Source organism: Sinocyclocheilus anshuiensis, unplaced genomic scaffold (genome assembly GCF_001515605.1).
Source record: "Sinocyclocheilus anshuiensis isolate Anshui unplaced genomic scaffold, SAMN03320099.WGS_v1.1 scaffold702, whole genome shotgun sequence".
In the NCBI taxonomy this organism is placed as follows: Eukaryota; Metazoa; Chordata; class Actinopteri; order Cypriniformes; family Cyprinidae; genus Sinocyclocheilus; species Sinocyclocheilus anshuiensis.
Genome location: NW_015548184.1, coordinates 3,539,995 through 3,558,512, shown reverse-complemented (window position 1 = coordinate 3,558,512; position 18,518 = coordinate 3,539,995). Strand labels below are relative to the sequence as shown.

Genomic DNA, 18,518 nt, shown 5'->3' with positions numbered 1-18,518 from the left:
CACATTTTCTGCTTTGAATATAAAAATTAATATAAATAATTATTCAAGAAGAAGTAAAAAATTGTGGCTGATATTCCTTGACCTTCTATTTTGCAATGTGACAAGTGAACCACAAGTTATTCTTGTTGCTTTATGGCATATAGGATTCAATGCACTGTGCTTAGATTTTACATGCTAAAGTTTTCAGCAGCCATTACTCCATTCTTAAATGTCATATGATCCTTCATAAATAATTCTGTTATGCTGATTTGAGGATTCTTTGATGAATAGAAAGTTTAAAAAACATTTATTTTATATTGTAGTTTATATTGTTACAATATAAAAGTCTTTTAAATGCATCCTTGCTCAATTAAAGTATTTTGCCTTTCCAAAAAAATAAATGAATAAATCTTACTGGCCCCAAACTTTTAAACAGTTGTGTATTTATTTGCCCAGACCCATATAAGACTCCAAAAATAGCAAAAGTAATATGGTAGCATCAGCATGCTATTTTATTTTGGTTTACCAACAGTCAGCTGGCCTGTGTTCCACTTTAGTATAAACATGCAAATGCTTGAAACGCACAGCCTTGTCTCACAAAGAAATCTAGGTCAGGGATAGTTGATCATCTATAAAGTAGTCATATGACTGCATAATATGCTTGAGAAAAATATATTTCATGGTTTGTCTCATCCTGAAAGCAGTAGCATGGTTGTTATCTTTGTTGATGGTCTGCAATAGTTCAAAGTTTTGTGTAGAATTGATTCAAAACGTTTAATTGTTATACTACCCTATATAACAGAATTTGATCTCTTTATCCTCAGATGCGGTTTCTGTTATATGGAGGTCGAGAACTTGCCTGCCGGGATTTACAATGTCGTCCCCTCTACCTTCCTGCCCAAACAGGAAGGCCCGTTCTTCCTGGACTTCAGCAGTGCCACTCCACTGCGGGTTTCTCAGCTGCAATAACAGTCCCAGATCATCGGCCCACCGGATTGTTTCCGCAGTTTTGAGACACTGAAGATGCTCTAAACAGCGCTTATTGCTCACTAAAGCATGGATACGCTCATTTACCAAATAAATAAGCACCACTCACTGATGGTACCTGACATAGTGCCATATTTGTCAAGTTAGCGTGTGCTAGATAGTGTACGACTGCTCTGACTCCTGTGCCGTTGCAGTGCCATGCTTGGAGGAAGTGTTCAATCAGCCAAAAACACACTCCTTTAAGTTCTGCAGTCCAAAGCTGCATTCAAAGACGACAGTGTGCATGTACACTTGACCTGAAATGACTGTTTTTCACTCAGGAGACGGCAATAAAACAGGATGTATATTAATGATGTCTGATGATAGATCAGAGGGATCTATTTCTGTGTCTCCATACCAAGGGCTCTTCCTCCTTTTATCCCCATTATGTGCATCAAATGTCAATTTGCTCAGTTTGAGTCACTATCTACCAGCACAACAGAGTACTGTATGTTTACAGAACATAATAGCAATGACCTGAATGTTCTTACATCATAAACTTTCGACTGAATGTGATGTAATGGGGACTGCTTAAAGCTGATTTTCATTCATCTGCTCTGATGTATTTATTTGCAGATTAAAATGAAGGTGTACATGTTATCAGACATTATCACAGTTTTTACACCAGTAACTCTTTTACAATAAGGTTTTATTAGATAACAATGAATATTACCATTACTTCTTTCAGTATTTATTGTTTTTAGTTGATTTCCACATTTACATCCATTTGGCAGGTGCTTGGTTTATATTTTGGCTGTTTGTGTATTCCCATGTTTTTTTAGTTTTTAGTAAAAGAATACTTCTTTTCAGCAAGGATGCATTCAGTTTATCAAAAGTGACAGTAAAGATATTTATAATGTTACAAAAGGTTTCTATTTCAAATAAAATGCAGTTTTTTAAACTGAAGACTGGAAATAATGGCTGCTGAAAATTCAGCGTTGCCATCAAAGGAATAAATTACAGTTTACAATATATTAAATAAATGAATCAATTAATTAATAAGTGAACAAATAAATCTATATCTTACCGACGTCAAACGTTTGAGAAGTGGTGTGTGCAAAATCTCCACAACATGGCTGGTCTGCCTCAGCACTCGTCAATATCAAAATGAATCCGTTTAAAGAAAGCGGGAATTTTAACGCAACGCTTCTGTTTTATAATGTGAGGTAGTATGTATGTGGCTAACTATTAAATATTTGACAGTCGTTTTATGTTAGAATGGTAAACAGTAATATTCAGTGATTTAAACTACTCGAAATGTCGCCATTTTAATATAACGTTAAAATATAACATTTTGCTGTTTGTGTTTTCAACGTTATGCAAACATTCAAGCATTCGTATGTTCATTTTAAAACAATAATGCATCAGGTTTCATTTTAGGTAACATTTTATTTAAGTCTGAAAACAATTACACGAGCTTTGTAAATAAGACGCCATAAATCACTTTCCTCACAATCGGTTCTCAAAACGACAATAACCAAAGAGCCAACAAAACAAACAGGAGAAGAACGTTTGAAAGGCGAAAAAAAAAAACAAAGAAAAAGAGATGAGACACAAGGTCACACAAACACACCACACAGCCTACTGACTAGACCTGAAGCTGTGCCATCTGTCTCAAAATCAGTGGCTACTGCACGCAGAAGCTGGATGGAGCATTCAGTAATTGTTCTCTTCATCACTGCAGCAAGTCCCCCACCAAGATCCAATCATTCCCATAAGCCTTCTGCCCCCCTCACAGTGCAAGTACAGTAGATCCAGCTTTTTATGCTACTTTCTGAACCATTGTCTTCCACAAAACGTGAATCTGAATCTATTGCTCTTTTTCTATTTATATTGAAAACAATGATTGTTCTTTACATAGAGAGAGCATTGGGCGGCATGCGGTGGATTTGACTTGTGGAGGAAGGTGATAGTAACCAGTATGGATCAGCCTGTAGCTGCTGCAGGTCCCTGGATGACGCTGAGGTGGTGACCTGTGATGCAGGTAGTTAGCTTCACTTCCTTGTGAGTCACTGTTACAGTGCAGAAGTTCCTCTGAAGATTTTGAGTCCTTTTTGAAGATGGAAGTCTTTATGAAAGACATGCAGGTGAGTCTGTTGAGCACCAGGCTGAAGCGAGATCATGTGCAGATGCTAGATCTACAAGAACTCAGTAACGGTTGAAACATTATACTGCCACACAAATGACTGTATATTTTCCAATGGCACTGTTACAAAGACATTAAAGACAACCAGTGGCATAAATCTACATCATAACAAATCTCTTATGCATTTTATAAGTAAAAAGACAAGTGCTCCTTAATTGACAAGTGCTAACGCCATCTTCAGACTCTCTAGATCTGGAACGTTAATTGTGTTTTACCGAGATGTTGGTCTTCTTTTCAAAGCATAACTCAGTTCTTTGCCCCTCCAGTGGCAGATTTGTCTCCTCAGCACATTGTGTCACGGGTTGCTTTTCTCACAGCCGTGAGATCGAGTGAAAGTTCAGTCTGAAAGTTGGCGGAACATTCTAGACAGTGAGAGGAGTGGGCTGGGATGACACACTGGTGAAGTGGAGGACGGGTGGCTGCCAGTGCCTCTCGCACAAAATGTGGATGAATGCATCAGATACATTGGCGTTGCATGCATTGCAGTCACATCCCATCCAGCAGGATTGTGGCTGGGGAGGGCTGCTGAGCCAGACCCAGGGGGTCTCGGCCAACGGTTTTTCTGCTTTCGTTTCGGCTAAATTTTAGAGACAGCAGGCGGAAACGGCTATCCAGGACAAAGGTTGTTTTGGTGTCGCTGATGCTGTTGTTATTGAGAACGTTGTGCAGTACGGCCTCGGCACCTTCTGCTCGGTCACCTGTATGCAAAGATTAAGCCAGTTAATCAACTACATTAATTAAGGAGAAAAATAGAAAAAAAAAGAATAATAATAAATATTATTATTAATTTAATTGTATATATTTTCATTATTTATATATATATATATATATATAATAAGTTGAAATTATATACACTAATTGTATAACACACATATTATAGAAAATTTAATCATTAAAATTTTTAATTATAGTAATTATGTTACTATATTATAAAATGTTATAATACAATGTTACAATAAAAATTGTTTTTGTATTATAATATTTTACAATGCAATATTTTTGCATGGTATTTATTTTTATATGTATATTATATAATATACATAATTCATTTTTATATTTTTTTATTTTTGACATTATGTAGTAATATTAAATAATGTAATATATTTTTAATAATTGCATGAAATGCAGTCTTTACGTAATATAAATGTAAAAATACGTATTATAATGTAATATTTCATAATTATTCTAGATATTTATATAAACTAATTAGTGCTGTCAAACGATTAATCACATCCAAAATAAAAGTTTTTATTTACATAATATGTGTGTACTGTGTATATTTATTATGTATATATGAATACACACACATGCATGTATATATATTGAAAATATTTACATGTATATATTTATATTATTTATATTACAGATAAATATATTTAATATATAAACAGCATATTTTTCTTAAATATATACATGTAAGTGTGTATTTATATAGACATAATAAATATACACAGTACACACATATATTATGTAATCAAAAACTTTTATTTTGGATGTGATCGCAATTAATCGTTTGACAGCACTAAAATTAATGTGTTAAATAAACAGCCCTCCTTAAAAAAAAAATTACCAAATAAATTAATTTGTTGTGCTTTTTCACACTAAAACACCACCCATGCTATCCATCAGTGAGATTAATGAACCCCTCTAGAGGGCACAGGTGCAAGCAGGCTGGAAACCTAAAGAAAAATGACATCGTCTCACAGGAGAAACAAGAGCAAGCCTTAATACAATCCCTCACGTGCAAGTGCAGCGGTATTTGGGTCCAATCCATCAGCACAAAAGTAACTAAGAATATCTCACCTCTCTCTAAGTCACACTCGGGGGAGGAGGCGCCGCTGCATTCGCTGCGTGGGCCAAGGATGGGAGACATCAGGCTAAAATCAGACAAAGAGACAGTGCTGGGCAGGTCCAGACTGCAGGGACGAGAGGAAGGGGTGGGGGAAGTGGAGGTCGGAGAGCCAGAGGAAGAGGAGAATGAGGAGGAGAAAGGACAGGGCAAGTCCAGAGGGCTGTTTGGCCCAGAACTGAAGCTACTGTTGGACTGAGTCTCCGAGTCTTCCTCGGACATGGCACTGGTGCTGCAGTTTTCATCCTCATAAGAGCCAGATGCCACTGCAGGAAGACAGAGAGGAAAGATCAGACAAGGTGACACAGGCTCTGAAACATCCTTAGGCGTGTTAAAGGGCAATATTGGATTTTTTTGATTGAATTGAATGAGGATCTGTGTATCTATATCAGTGTATTTATATATTGTATTATAGACAGATTCTATATCTTATGTACAGTTACTACGTATATAGCTCTGCTTGAAAGAATATTTAAGCACAAGATAACTGGTACTCACTCGAAATTCCATCAGACTCCAATTTGAAGCCAGACAAGTCTTCACCGATGACACCATCACCCTCTGCCCCTACACCTCTCTCCCGCGGGCCTATGCCTGAGGAGCGTCTGCGCTCATGGATCTCATCAGAGATCATCTCCAGGTTTCTCAGGGCTGATTTATATTCCCCTTTAGCCTGTGTCAGCTTGGCCTGGAGGTCATCCACATTCTTTTTCAGTTGCTTAAGAGGTAAGGACAGAAAAAAATTAACCTGACATTGAAAACATTATATGAAAACATGGTCTAAAAATAGAAAAAAGAAAGACTGACAAATACAGGCAAATAGATTAACAATTATTTTAAAAAACATTATTGAATAAAATGTAAAAAAAGAAGAATATTTTCTATATTAATATATATTTGAGAAGCAAAATTGCCAAGATTTTTTCTTAATACAGTGGCAATATTGTACTAATTTTAAACATTAAACCTATTGAAATTTGATTAAATATATCCTTAAAATAAGATAAAAACTATCTGTCAAAAGGGTAAAGAAAATAAACATAGAGATAGAGATAGTTTACCCAAAAATGAAGAAAAATAATTTATATTATATATAAATATATTTAATATATAAACGTAACATGTTTTTCTTAAATATGTACATGCATGGGTGTATATTTATATATACATAAATGTACACAGTACACACATACATACTACGTAAACAAAATCTTTGCGATTAATCGTTTGACAGCACAAGAAAAAATACTATGGAAGTCAACACCAAGACCAGGTCAATACCAACACGTTTGGTTACCAATATTCTGCAAAAATACCTTGTTTTATGTTCAGCAGAAGAAAAAAAGTCATACAGCTTCGGAACAACTTGAGTAAAAGAAGACAGAATTTTGCAGTTTTGGGTGAACTGTCCCTTTAATTTAACACATCCTCAGATAACAAGTTTTGTCTTATGAAATTTTTGTAAATGTTTTAAGAATTAAGGAACCGAGTAAAGTTTTTTTTTTTAATAGGATAAGATATTTAGGCAGTGGAAAACAAGACAAAATTCTGATACTATTTTTGTACTATGTATTTATCATGTATTACTTATAACACAATTTCCATAAGTCATCTTTTAAGTACCTCAAGCTGCAAGTAATATTTTGCCTTCATTTCAAAGTAGGGCCTGAAAAGGAGAGAGGGAGAAAAGTGATTAGAGCTACTGTAAAGACCTATAAATAGCATCTTACATATCACCACGGCAACTGTTCACATATGCTGACACATTAGGCAAATGCTGAGTGAGAAGATAAGTAGGGTTGAGCTCCCCTATGATCCAGCTGAGTCACTATCACTAGTGAGAAACCCACCCTAGACTAAAGCTCCCCTCAGATATTATTGGGTTTACCATGAGTCTAGTCTCACAGACGCTTGACTCTCAGCATAAACTAACTATGGACAAAAACTACCTACTTCAACTGGAAGATGCTATCTGCTGAAATTGCTAGTAAATTAACTATAACAACAAAGAAAAACCTACAGTTCCCATAAACGCATAACCTAGCAATTGTGCCATTTTGTGTGCAATATGCATCAGACATGTTAAACAAAGACTATCACAAGCTTAAATGGTTTCACTGAATGCTTGTGTTTAACAGATTAATCGGTGCATACTTAGACTTGTTGATGGTGCGTTTGAGCTTCTTCTCCAGCTGTTTCATATGGCTCATGGCGGCGGTGTATTTAGCAGCGGTCTCCTTGTGTAGTAGCTCACAGCGTGTTTTTATCTGCTCGGCCTCCATCACCTACACATCAAAATATGGATTTTTTTTGTGTTTTCTGGTCGCTACACTTCAATCTATCATTCCACACCTTTGCATCACTCACTCGCTGTGTTGCGTGGTTGAGCATCTCCTGCCATGCAGAGTCAAATTGCCGCTTATCATCCTCCAACAGCCTCTGTTCAGCCAGGGCGATGGTCTCTTTGGCCGCCCGCAGTACCTCTGTGGCCCTTTGGAAGTCTTGTGTGGATCTCTGTGCTTCCAGCTGAGTCTGTGGAACAGGTAGAGGGCAGGAGCATCAACCATGCGTATCTGATGACAAAGACAGCAGCCAGCGCTCCGTCATGATTAAACTTTGAGCAGGACTGTGCTGGCAGATTGTAAACCCCCTGCTCAAGAGTACCAGCTGGCTAGAGACCATGAGGCTCAATGCCTAACCACTTCCATCAAAAACACTGCCTGGATAATAAGAAATCCTTTGCAGCGAATTACTGATGAATGCAAACAGTAGTAACCAGCAATATTTACTAGCTAATTATTGATAGAATATAAACATAATTGGACAGTAAGTAAATAAATAAACAAACACACACACTTGTTATTTAACTCTTAAATTATTCAAATTAATTGATTTAATTTATGCTACAATTAACTGCATATATATAATTTATGTATTGTTCTAAATAAAATAAAACTACAAATTACATTATTATATTACATATTAAAATCTATTAAACACACATACATACATACATACATGAACCATTAGTTTTTATAAAAATCTGTACTATGACCTAACATGCCATTTTAAACAATAGTAATCAACAATGTGGATAATCTATGAAGCAATCAGTGCTAGAGATGGAGAAACTGTACTCATGCACAGAACATCCTGTATGGTGACATATTAAACCCACCCTTTAACTTCCTTTATGGTGAATTAAAGCCGTGCAAACATAATCCTTTCCTATTCCTTCACTTTTAAACTTTAATCTCCAAGTTACTCCCACTGACAGAAAAGCCTGTGGAAATCTCTTACCGATTCAGCCTACTTATCCAAACAAAACTGGTTGGAAATAAGTTTTCTAACCAACCAATTGCAAGGAGGCAGTTTTACACTTTGAAGTGATGTACAGTGTAGAGAGATCATGTAATTCAACTCAACTTAGAGAAAATCATAATGTAATTCATACAAGGTTGATGTTCTGCATTTAAATGGAATATTACTATGACAGACAGACCTCCAATCCAATCAGTAAAGGACACAGACGGATGGAAGGGCTGGTGTGGTAAGTTGTGAAATGAAATGAAATAAGTCTATTTTAGCAACATAAAACATAAGACAATGCTCAAGCTATATGACTTTAAAAATGGCCAGTACACAGTAAAGAACTCAGCAGACGTCAAAACTTTGGAAGCTTTCATGTTCATGCAGGGGTATATTTTTTTTCAATATTCATTAAAATTATACTCAAAGGTACTCTGAGGTCAAAAGTTATTTCCCAAGGAGTTGCGTGTTAATATTAACTGCTTCAAATCAGTTCCACTGCACAGTGAGGCATTGAAATGAACTAAATCTAACATTTAACAAGCGGCGCAAAAATGATTTTATTGATTTTTTTTTTTTTATGCGATTTCAGTTCAGCTGACTTTTACGCAGAGAAGCTGATTATTAATTTGACTGCAATTAAATGGGCAGAAAATAAAATAAGTCCTATTAAATCAAAGCTTTATCCTCTTTCAAACCCCTGATTTTATTAACCACATTCTGACCAAAAATAATGCAGAGGCAATCTCAAAATGAGATGTTTTGGGTCAAGGGTGACCCAGTTGATATGCTGTTTTGATGTTCGTAACCAATTGTCCTGGTTCTGACATAAAAATAAAGGCATTTGTGATGCTTTTATTCATCTAATTTCACATGGCATAAAAACAAGGCCATTGTGACACTTTCTGACCTGGAGATCATCCTACTGAAGACTAATGCTTTTATTGCTTCAGCGCACACTGGACTGGGACTTCGAGCTTAAACGTGAGACTTCAAAGTTTATCTTATCAAACGTTTCTGCAGTAGAAAATAAACCTTGGACTGAATTAGGGCTGAAAATACATTAGGGTTTCCCATTAAACCAACCTCCAAATTCTTTGTCATTAATGAATCAAGTATAGCTTAATGCTGTGATAAATATAGCCATTCTGATCCAACTTATTGTTTAAAGATTATTGACTGAAGGCGGAAGGCAGCAGAGAGGTTTTGACTCATAAACTGATTGCCATAAATCTGCTTTGGTGTCATGTGGTCACCATTATAACAGTTCACCACCAAGCAAGCATACATGCATTCCAATTCCCAATTCCCCAGCAGAGGTCATGAGGACTCCTGCAAATGGACACAATTTTAACCCTCATTCCTCCGAGTACTCTGGTTTATTAATTTCCTGCCAACAAATATGCCATGTGAGGATGGATACAGGAAAAACAATCAATCAATCAATCAGAAAAGATGATAGGTAGCCACGGATGAGATAAAAGGCATTTACAACCATCCCTCCTGACTTACAGCCAAACATTGCAGCATATTATCAGAGGGGTTTCATTGCACCACCTCAATATGACTCAATGTTTGGCTGCCAAAATGATGTAATAAAGCAGACTAATAGATTTTCCTCACATAACAGAGCAACAGGGAACTGAATTTTGCACTGTTGCCACCAGCATTTCAGAGTGATTAAATCTAAGAGTTCAAAGAGGGACTGAACCATCCAAGAAAGGCTCATTGTAGTTAGTAGGTGAATTAAATGTCTAGTTTAAGCCTATTTGATGCTGTATAAGGATTTAAGAACATTAGGGGAGAGAAAGGATACTAGTAATGACACATTCTATATGTGTGTGTGTGTGTGTATATATATATATAGACACACACATATACACATAATATTTTTCATACTATGCCTACTCGTCCATACAACATAGAACCAGGAAAAACACAAACGTATAATACTGACAATAGGAGAACACAAGGTCAAATTTAGAGCTACTCATAAAGTGAAGGAATTTATATTTAAACTACTCAGTTTTATGAGAAGGCAGAAGTGCTGCAGTGGCACTCTAAAGAGAGTTTGATGACACTCGCACACAGCTGCAGGTGTTTTAGCTGTGCCGCCCATCTGAGCAATGGCCAGTTCTCAAACTGAAATGCTGAGTGAGACCATTGGAATCATTATTGGATATGACAAATCGGCAGCATAAAGGTCCTTGTCTGTGTTTAAGTGCGCTCTGAGGACACGTCACAGCAAAAGGATCTCCCTGGCTCTTCTAAAACAGAGGAGTTCAGTGTTATATGTAGACAGAGTCAAATTTTTACAGTATAAGCATTGGTACTCATTTCCACACTCTACATTGTTGTTATATAATGATTAGCCAAACACGAGGATAGCAAATCATTATGTAAGTTATTTACATACAGAAGTCTCAAAAGTACAAGAGCAAAAACAGAATGTTTAAAAGTTTGAATTTAATTTAATTAAAATAAAATTAATTTATTTAAATTAAAATGTAAATAAAAATGAATACTTCTATTCAGCAAGGATGCATTAAATTAAAAGTTGTAATTATAATTTTTTTTTTAATAATTGCAGTTCATCTTTCTATTCATTAAAGACTCCTGAAAATTTATATATCATGGTTTCCACAAAACATTAAGCAGCACAACTTGAGTACTGGACTGGAGAAATTGTTGCTGAAAATTCAGCTTTGCCACCACAGAAATAAATGACATTTTTAAAATATATTAAAATAGAAAACAGTTATTTAAAACTGTAATTTTTTTTTTTTTACAATATTACCATTTTTACTGTAATCAAATTAATGCAGCCTTTGTAAGCAAAAGATTTCATAATTCATAAACTTTTCTCCCAAACCCAGTAGTGTAAATGTCCAAGACAACATTGGGCCCCATTGACTTTTATTATACAGACAAAAAAGTATCTTCTATTGTGTTCTACAGAAGAAGGAAGTCATACAGGTTTGGAACAACATAAGGGTGAATAAATTCCTTTAATACTACCAAAATACTAAATCACGTAACTTCAAAAATGTTATTCAGTATTAACCTTTGTAAAAACGTTTCAAGGCTCTTGAATAATAATGCTAATAATAATTAATAATAATAAAGTCTTCACAAATCCATCCTAGTAAAATCATTTTACAAGCATACTGGAAGAGCATTACACAAAAGCTGAAAAACTGATGTATATATGAATGTATATGAGAAGGAATATGTGTGTGCATTATTCAGAAGAGCTCTTAATGAGAAATGTGTTCTGAATTATTAATATGAGAACAGCGCTGAAAAATCTTTCAACCTCGAATCAGCAGACCAGTCATAGAAGGTGATGCTACAGTTTCCTGCATTCATTATACCTCATCACTGATTCCATCTAAACTCAAGAGTCTTCAACTGCTTTCAAAGCTGAGATACTGACGGCTTTAACTGCAGAGGCCCTGTGATCCATGCAATTTCTTTTAAAGTACTCTGATGGACCCTTGACAATTGTATGAGTGTAAACTAGACTTTAAAGTGAGCCAATCTAAACGCATCAAAGCACAGACAGGAAATGGTAAAATATCCTCAGCTCAAGCTCTAGCTTGATGAACAAGCTGTTTAAACCTCTGAACAAGAGGTTTTAACTTCTGAAAGTTATAGTACAATTCCATGGTACCTCTAATTGACCCCTTAAAAATAAGACCGCGCTTTTTATTCAGGGAGACACTGGAATGCATCAGATCTACAATACGCTGTAGTCTAAAACAGCCGCCTGTTTCTCTGAACACAGTATAACATCTGAAAAAAGGAAGTGATAAATCAAGAACAAGCTCAGAAGAAAAAGAATTAGCTCTAAATAAGGTATCATTTGAATTAGGGGGGGATTTCCATGGATGTTTTTGACAACAACTGGCAACAGAGGTTATAGGAAATATTTTTCTAAATATACTAGAGGAAATTTAGGGGGAGACTGTCTGTGAGAGACAGTGCAGGGATGGGGGAAAGAAAGACAAGGCAAACTGCAGAGACAGGCAACCGTTAAAGCTCCACTGCAGTCAGGTTCACTGCAGAGAGACACTACAGAGGAGAGAAGAGAGAGACATGAGACTGATCATGCAGAGTATAGACAAGCCTGACATCTATTTTATACATATGAAAACCCATAAAATCACATCAGGAGAACTTTGAGGCTTTTAGTCCATGTTTTTTTTTTTTAGCTGTGTGGCCATCTTTATGATATTTTAATTTATCGTTTAAAGGGGTCATAGGATGCTACATGCACTTTTACAAGTTGTTTGAACTGAAATGTGTGTTGGCAGTGTGTGTACACAACCACCCTATAATGATAAAAATCCCCCCAGTGTTTTTTTTTTTTAATCTCCTTAAATGTTTTCCCCTTTCTCAAATCCTGTCTGTGTGAGGGCACACCGACAGGCCCCTCCCACGATAGTTTGATTGACAGTCAATCAGGCCCCTCCCACGATAGTTTGACTGACAGTCAATCAGCACAGACTGGACTGGTGTCTTACCTTAGACCCGCCCTGAGTGAGCTGTCATCAGTCCGCCATTGTTTCACCGCCAAAGCAGATGTAGACAAGAATGACTCCTAAACGATTGAGGTGTTCTGTTGTTGGATGTAATAATGAACATAGCAGTCGTCATTTACTCCCGACATCTGAGCCTCTGAACTGCAGTGGATTTCGTTTGTTTCTGAAGGGCATGCTCCCCCGATCTGCATAAATGCGTCTATGTTCGCGCGAATCATTCATGATCCAGCCTCATCTACAGAAGAAGTGAGTATAATGTTTTGTAATGAATCTTTGCAAATCGCCTTTCCTTATAATCTGCTAATTAGCAAGTTTCACGATGAATGCGGCTAAAGTAAACGGTCTCTCTGAGAGCAGCTTGGAAGAGAGGGGCGGGGTCAGCAGAGCTCATTAACATTTAATGGGAAATGCTACAAAAACAGCTTGATCTGAAAAGAGCTGTTTTTGATAGGGTAAAAAAAGGGTGTTTTTACACTACTATTGAGAAATTTTAACGAAAACTATGTTACAGACTTTTCATTAAGACCCTAAATCAACAATATATCAACTTGTGGAAAATGGGCATCATATGACCCCTTTAAATGTTAGTCTTGCTTCTCGCTAAGAGGCAACTAGTGTATCAAATTAGAATAACCTGTCAGTATAAAAGCACATCCTTCAACAGAACGAAGACAGTTTAAACCAGTTCAAATGAATTATCAATACATTAATCATAATAAAGGACCTTGACAACCCAGACAGGACTGTTTCCATAAAAACACTGCAGTTTGTCCCTGAGGAAAACAATAACTTCTAAGCACACATTGCTCTCTTTCATCACCAAGGAAACTGCCTAAAAAAATCCAGTGCTTTGTCAGTGAAATTAAATAGGCCATTTATAATTCTTCCTTCATGGAGTGAAAAACACAACACCCTTGCCCTAGTTTCAGAGCGGGTCAGCACTCCTGTTGTAACTGATTCAGTCAATTAAAGTTCACTAAGTGTTGTATAAAAATCTGGGGAACTTTTGTCAAAGCAAATGTGACATTTTACACCCCTTTCTTCAACACTCCAGCTGCAAAGGCACTAACCAAGATAATCTGCTCTTAAAATAGCACAGGCTCTAGACAAAAAAAAAAAGAGAGAACTGAGAATTGAGCATTTAAACATTCACTCTCTCTCAGCAAAGTGTTTTATGCCCCGCTGAACGAAGCCAACCACCTGTGACAAATCTAGAGTTAATGCTACTGTGCCATCCAGCTTATAGCAGATAACAAGATGATAGCACAGCAATCTCCAGAGAGGGATAAAAGAAAACACACCACAGACAAAATGGTGGCATGCCAAATAAAAACAGACGTTGTGTGGGTGAAGTTGGCTTTAGGAAGATGATATTGGGTTCTTGTTTTGATTTTCTTGGCCTCACCTGCCGTGCCACCCGCCGGGCCTCCCAGTAGGGTTTCGATTCCTCCACTGCTTTCCCAATCTTCTTCACCGGCTCGTCTAACTTTAGAGTGGCTTCCACCAGCACAGAGCGAAACTTTTGCCTGGCATCCTAGAGACGAAGCAAATATAAACAATCAAATGTTTACGTTCAGGGATGCACAATATTTGGTACAATATCAATTACCAGCTAATATTAGATTTTATTGATCATATCTGTCGATATTGAATATATAATTGAGCATGTTCATGTTCCCCATTTTTGCAATTAGGTTAAGTGGGCTAATGCCCACTTAAAGTTAATAATTGAGAGCATAAATAATTTAATAATATTAATATCCAAATTTTAATAACCATTTTTCATACTGTGCTATTATAATGTTATGTTTACGTTCAGGCATGCACAGTATTTGGTACAATATCAATTACCAGCTAATATTAGATTTTATTGATCATATCTGTCGATATTGAATATATAATTGAGCATGTTCATGTTCCCCATTTTTGCAATTAGGTTAAGTGGGCTAATGCCCACTTAAAGTTAATAATTGAGAGCATAAATAATTTAATAATAACCAAATTTTAATATCCATTTTTCATACTGTACTATTATAATGTTGTGATTACTAAATTCATTTGTAGCATTTGTAACACTTAAACTTAATTTAATTTAAAAAATATTTAAATTATTTTAATATATCATTTTAATATTGGCCATAATACACAAATAATCATCAGCTTATTGGTATCAGCCAGAATGATAATTTTTATACAGTTTTATGCAAAAATGTTTAAAGTTTTATTTTTAATTCATTCAGGCAAAACAGTATATCATTACTTATTGGTATGAACCAGAATTATAATATTAATACAATTTTGTGTACATTTTATTCAAAACATAACTGGTGATGCATAGTACCAAACATCATGTCTACCAAAATAAACTTATATGTTGAGATGAGTTGAGATGGCACAAACAAACTTTATATAATGTACCATATTGATTTATGCTGACAACATCTGAAATAAGTTATTGGTGACACAAGGGATGTTATGCAACTACACACATTTTAAACACTCTAAGAATTACACAGTGAAGATATTTTACAGATGCTTGATGCCCTTGGAAGTCTGGAAAGTTTTCAATTTGTCATGGCATTCGGGTCAACTGCTTTGCACATAAAAAAGGGCTATACATAAAAAGAGAGTAAAATCAGTTTATTTGTAATCCGATTTGCAAGAAGATCTGCGAATATGTCTAAAGCACACAGAAAATACGCTTTTCACTTGAGTTGTAAACAAGCTTATTCAGAAAGGTAATTAAATCATTATTTTATATTTATTGCCCAAGGCAAAGTAATGAGATTAAACTCTATTCGTCAAAACACAGATTGATTATTTGCAACGGGCAAACATTCCAGGAAAAATAAATCACCAAGAGTTAAAGCTTTGAAGCGCAACATGGCCACTGACGCAAAAGCAACACTAATTTGGATGACAGCCAAATAGCTCAATTATGGGATTCTCGGAACAATCAGAAGTGTTGTATTCATGAAACTCTGCATAAGCAGAGATAAATATTTCTCCAGCATGAACTACTGTCATTTCCTAACTGATGTGCATGTGTAAAACAACCTAGAAGCTTACCTTGGTGTCTTAAGATGGTTAGAGAAGTCTTGGGTAATAAAGACTGTCTTCCCTCACTAAATTTCACATACAGTTAACATATACCCTACTTTATTCATTTCATCTACAGGAAACAACTTGCTCATATGTTCAGTGTGGAAGACTGTGTTTTGCTGATGTTTTAATATGAAGGACACAATAAGAATCCTATTTAGGCCAAGTAAACAATAAAGCTGGACTGCCAGAGAAATAAGCAAACAGTTGAGTATTTCTCCTACGGCCTCTGTTTTTGACTCACAATCAGACTACAGACTAACTAGGTCATCTTATTAAATTATTCCATTAGGACATGCCCAAACAAGGAACTCAGTGGCATCGGGACAATTCAGCTCGACCAAAGTGCCCACATGACTGAGCCTGAACAGCTGAGTGTGTTTTTGTCTTAACATGTCCTTGTTTACTGCGTGCAGACAGTGTCTAAAAATGCTCTGCATGGGAAAAAATTAAAAGATATGAAAGCAAAATAACAACACATCATATTCCTCATCACATTATTTTACAATTAAATTAAAACTATTCAAATTCCTTCATCTTTTTTACGTTTAATTTTTACAGTGCGTGAAGTGCAAAATTCTCTTTTTACTGGATGCAAGTTCCAGTCATTTATGGTGCTCAGAGAACACTTGATCTATTGCATAATCCTGACATTATAACACATTCTGTACAGTGGTGTGCCATGGTTCAAAATTCAAATGTAAAACAGGTGACAGATTAACAATTTACCATCTGATATTACTTTTTAAAAGGCTTGGATACAGCATTTTCCTATTAGAACCAGATTAAACTGACAAAACAATTTTATTTAAGAAAAAAAAACCTTTTGGATATAGGATTGTGAAGTCATACCTCAAGCTCAGTTTCACATCTGTTGATATCATCTGTGGACTGATTCAGCTTCTCAAGCTCTCCCTATAAAGAAAACTCAAGAGTCAAAAATCTGAAATAGAGACATATTCCACGGAGGAATTAATTCATTTCTGTTTCTCATAGACTGCAGTAGCACAAAAAAGAAAGACAAGTGGGTTAATGCTACATCTGCATATGTTGTGAGAAGACGGCAATTGATGCAGTGTTGCCATGTCCGCTTATTACAATCAGTTATTCAAATCATAAAGTCGCTAAATGGACAGTCTCCAGACTCCAGGTGCGTTTTATTATTATTATTATTATTATTTCTGGAACTGCTAGTTCTTTACATGCATAGTAGCATATAGCCTAATGAAGCATGTTCAACCAGCGTTTGTTTCGATATTTCATTCCTGTTTCTTGCCACGGTTTTATCCAAATTATGCATTTTTATAATACGTTTATTCTACAAAGCATCGATTGAATAAGGATATTTTCACTGCGATAAAATAAAATCCCAGGGTCGCTTCTTTCAGGCGTATTGTTTGTTTTGTCGGAGCAGGTGGCTAGTTTTTCCACTGAGATCTGGCAACACTGAATTGGGGCACCCGTGCACTCTGTGCCGCAGACGAGCCGTCAATAAAAAGCAAGTTGCGGCGAATTAATCAATAATTCCCCTCAGGATCAAGGAGTCAATATAGAGATTAACATGCAATGTCACCGTTAAGCAAAATGTGATATGAAACAACCAACTAAATCAATGTGTAAATGCAACGAGTGTATTTGAAACGATCGATCCTTTCATCTCATTCGAAAGATTGACATGCTTTTAAACTAATATAAATGGCAGTCTACCTGAATTCTCGGGTCCACCTCTTCTTCCTCGGGTGATTCAAATTCTTCATCCGACCTGTTCTCCTTGTCTGAGCTGTCCATTTTATTTTATTATCTTGTCAAAGAAATTAAAGGAATGTCCTCCTGTGAGGTGAATGCTAAATATATGTGTCCGTTAGAGATTATTACACATGAATCGCCGAGATCATTCCCTCACACTGTCTGGAGCTCTCATTTAAAGAGAGAAATGCTGAGATGCACGCACACAGCTGTGCCGTATGTGAGCCGTGAAGGCAAGGTGAAGACTGTCCCCGCCCCCTTCGCTTTTCACACTAGTGTCTCAGTCTCTCTCCAGCTCAACACTTACAGGCAGTGAATGTCAAATTGATGACAGTGACAAAAACGCTTTGTCTAAAGAGAGAGCACTGGACTTCCAGTGTTGGACCTGATAAATGTACTGGTATCATTCCACATAAAATGTTGCCTGCTGTGCCAACAATGAATATGAAAACGAAATATAAAAATGAATAGCTGACGCAAACTTTCACTATTTGCCTACAGGCGTTATAGCATAAGAAAAAATCCATCCTTTAACTTTATTATTACTTTATTTGTTTTCTTTTTTTCAAGAAGATGCATTGTACCTGTATTGTACCTACAATATATATTGTATATCTCTATAATAACAAATGAATAAAATGTTTTATTATTTAATAATATTTTAATGTTATTTATTTTTATTAATAAAATATTTTAAACTATAGTGACATTATCTTAAGCATAAGTGAATATTTCCTCTTTTTTATAACACAATCTTTTAGGTTAGTCAGTTGAGGATCTCAAAATGTTACCATTATCATGATACTTAAACAACTGA

General features: G+C 35.9%; 1 protein-coding gene across 1 annotated transcript; it reads right to left on the bottom strand.

The window, feature by feature from the left end:
* Positions 1–2,398: 2,398 nt before the first annotated feature.
* LOC107704986 (SH3 domain-binding protein 5-like) lies at positions 2,399–17,961 on the bottom strand. The gene is made up of 9 exons (XM_016508098.1): positions 17,663–17,961; positions 16,808–16,870; positions 14,259–14,387; positions 7,368–7,532; positions 7,155–7,285; positions 6,624–6,666; positions 5,499–5,718; positions 4,955–5,266; positions 2,399–3,849 (listed from the first exon to the last, which is right to left on the bottom strand). Exons 1-9 carry the CDS (start codon positions 17,741–17,743, stop codon positions 3,638–3,640), a joined length of 1,356 nt encoding a protein of 451 aa, XP_016363584.1. The 5' UTR covers positions 17,744–17,961; the 3' UTR covers positions 2,399–3,637.
* Positions 17,962–18,518: the final 557 nt, after the last annotated feature.

Excerpts from the sequence above, each read along its gene's own strand:
- LOC107704986 (XM_016508098.1), bottom strand. The coding sequence starts at position 17,743 with ATGGACAGCTCAGACAAGGAGAACAGGTCGGATGAAGAATTTGAATCA. Across the intron at positions 5,267-5,498 it reads GGAGTCTGATGGAATTTCGA|TGGCATCTGGCTCTTATGAG; the intron begins GTGAGTACCAGT and ends GTCTTCCTGCAG. Across the intron at positions 3,850-4,954 it reads CGAGTGTGACTTAGAGAGAG|GTGACCGAGCAGAAGGTGCC; the intron begins GTGAGATATTCT and ends CTTTGCATACAG.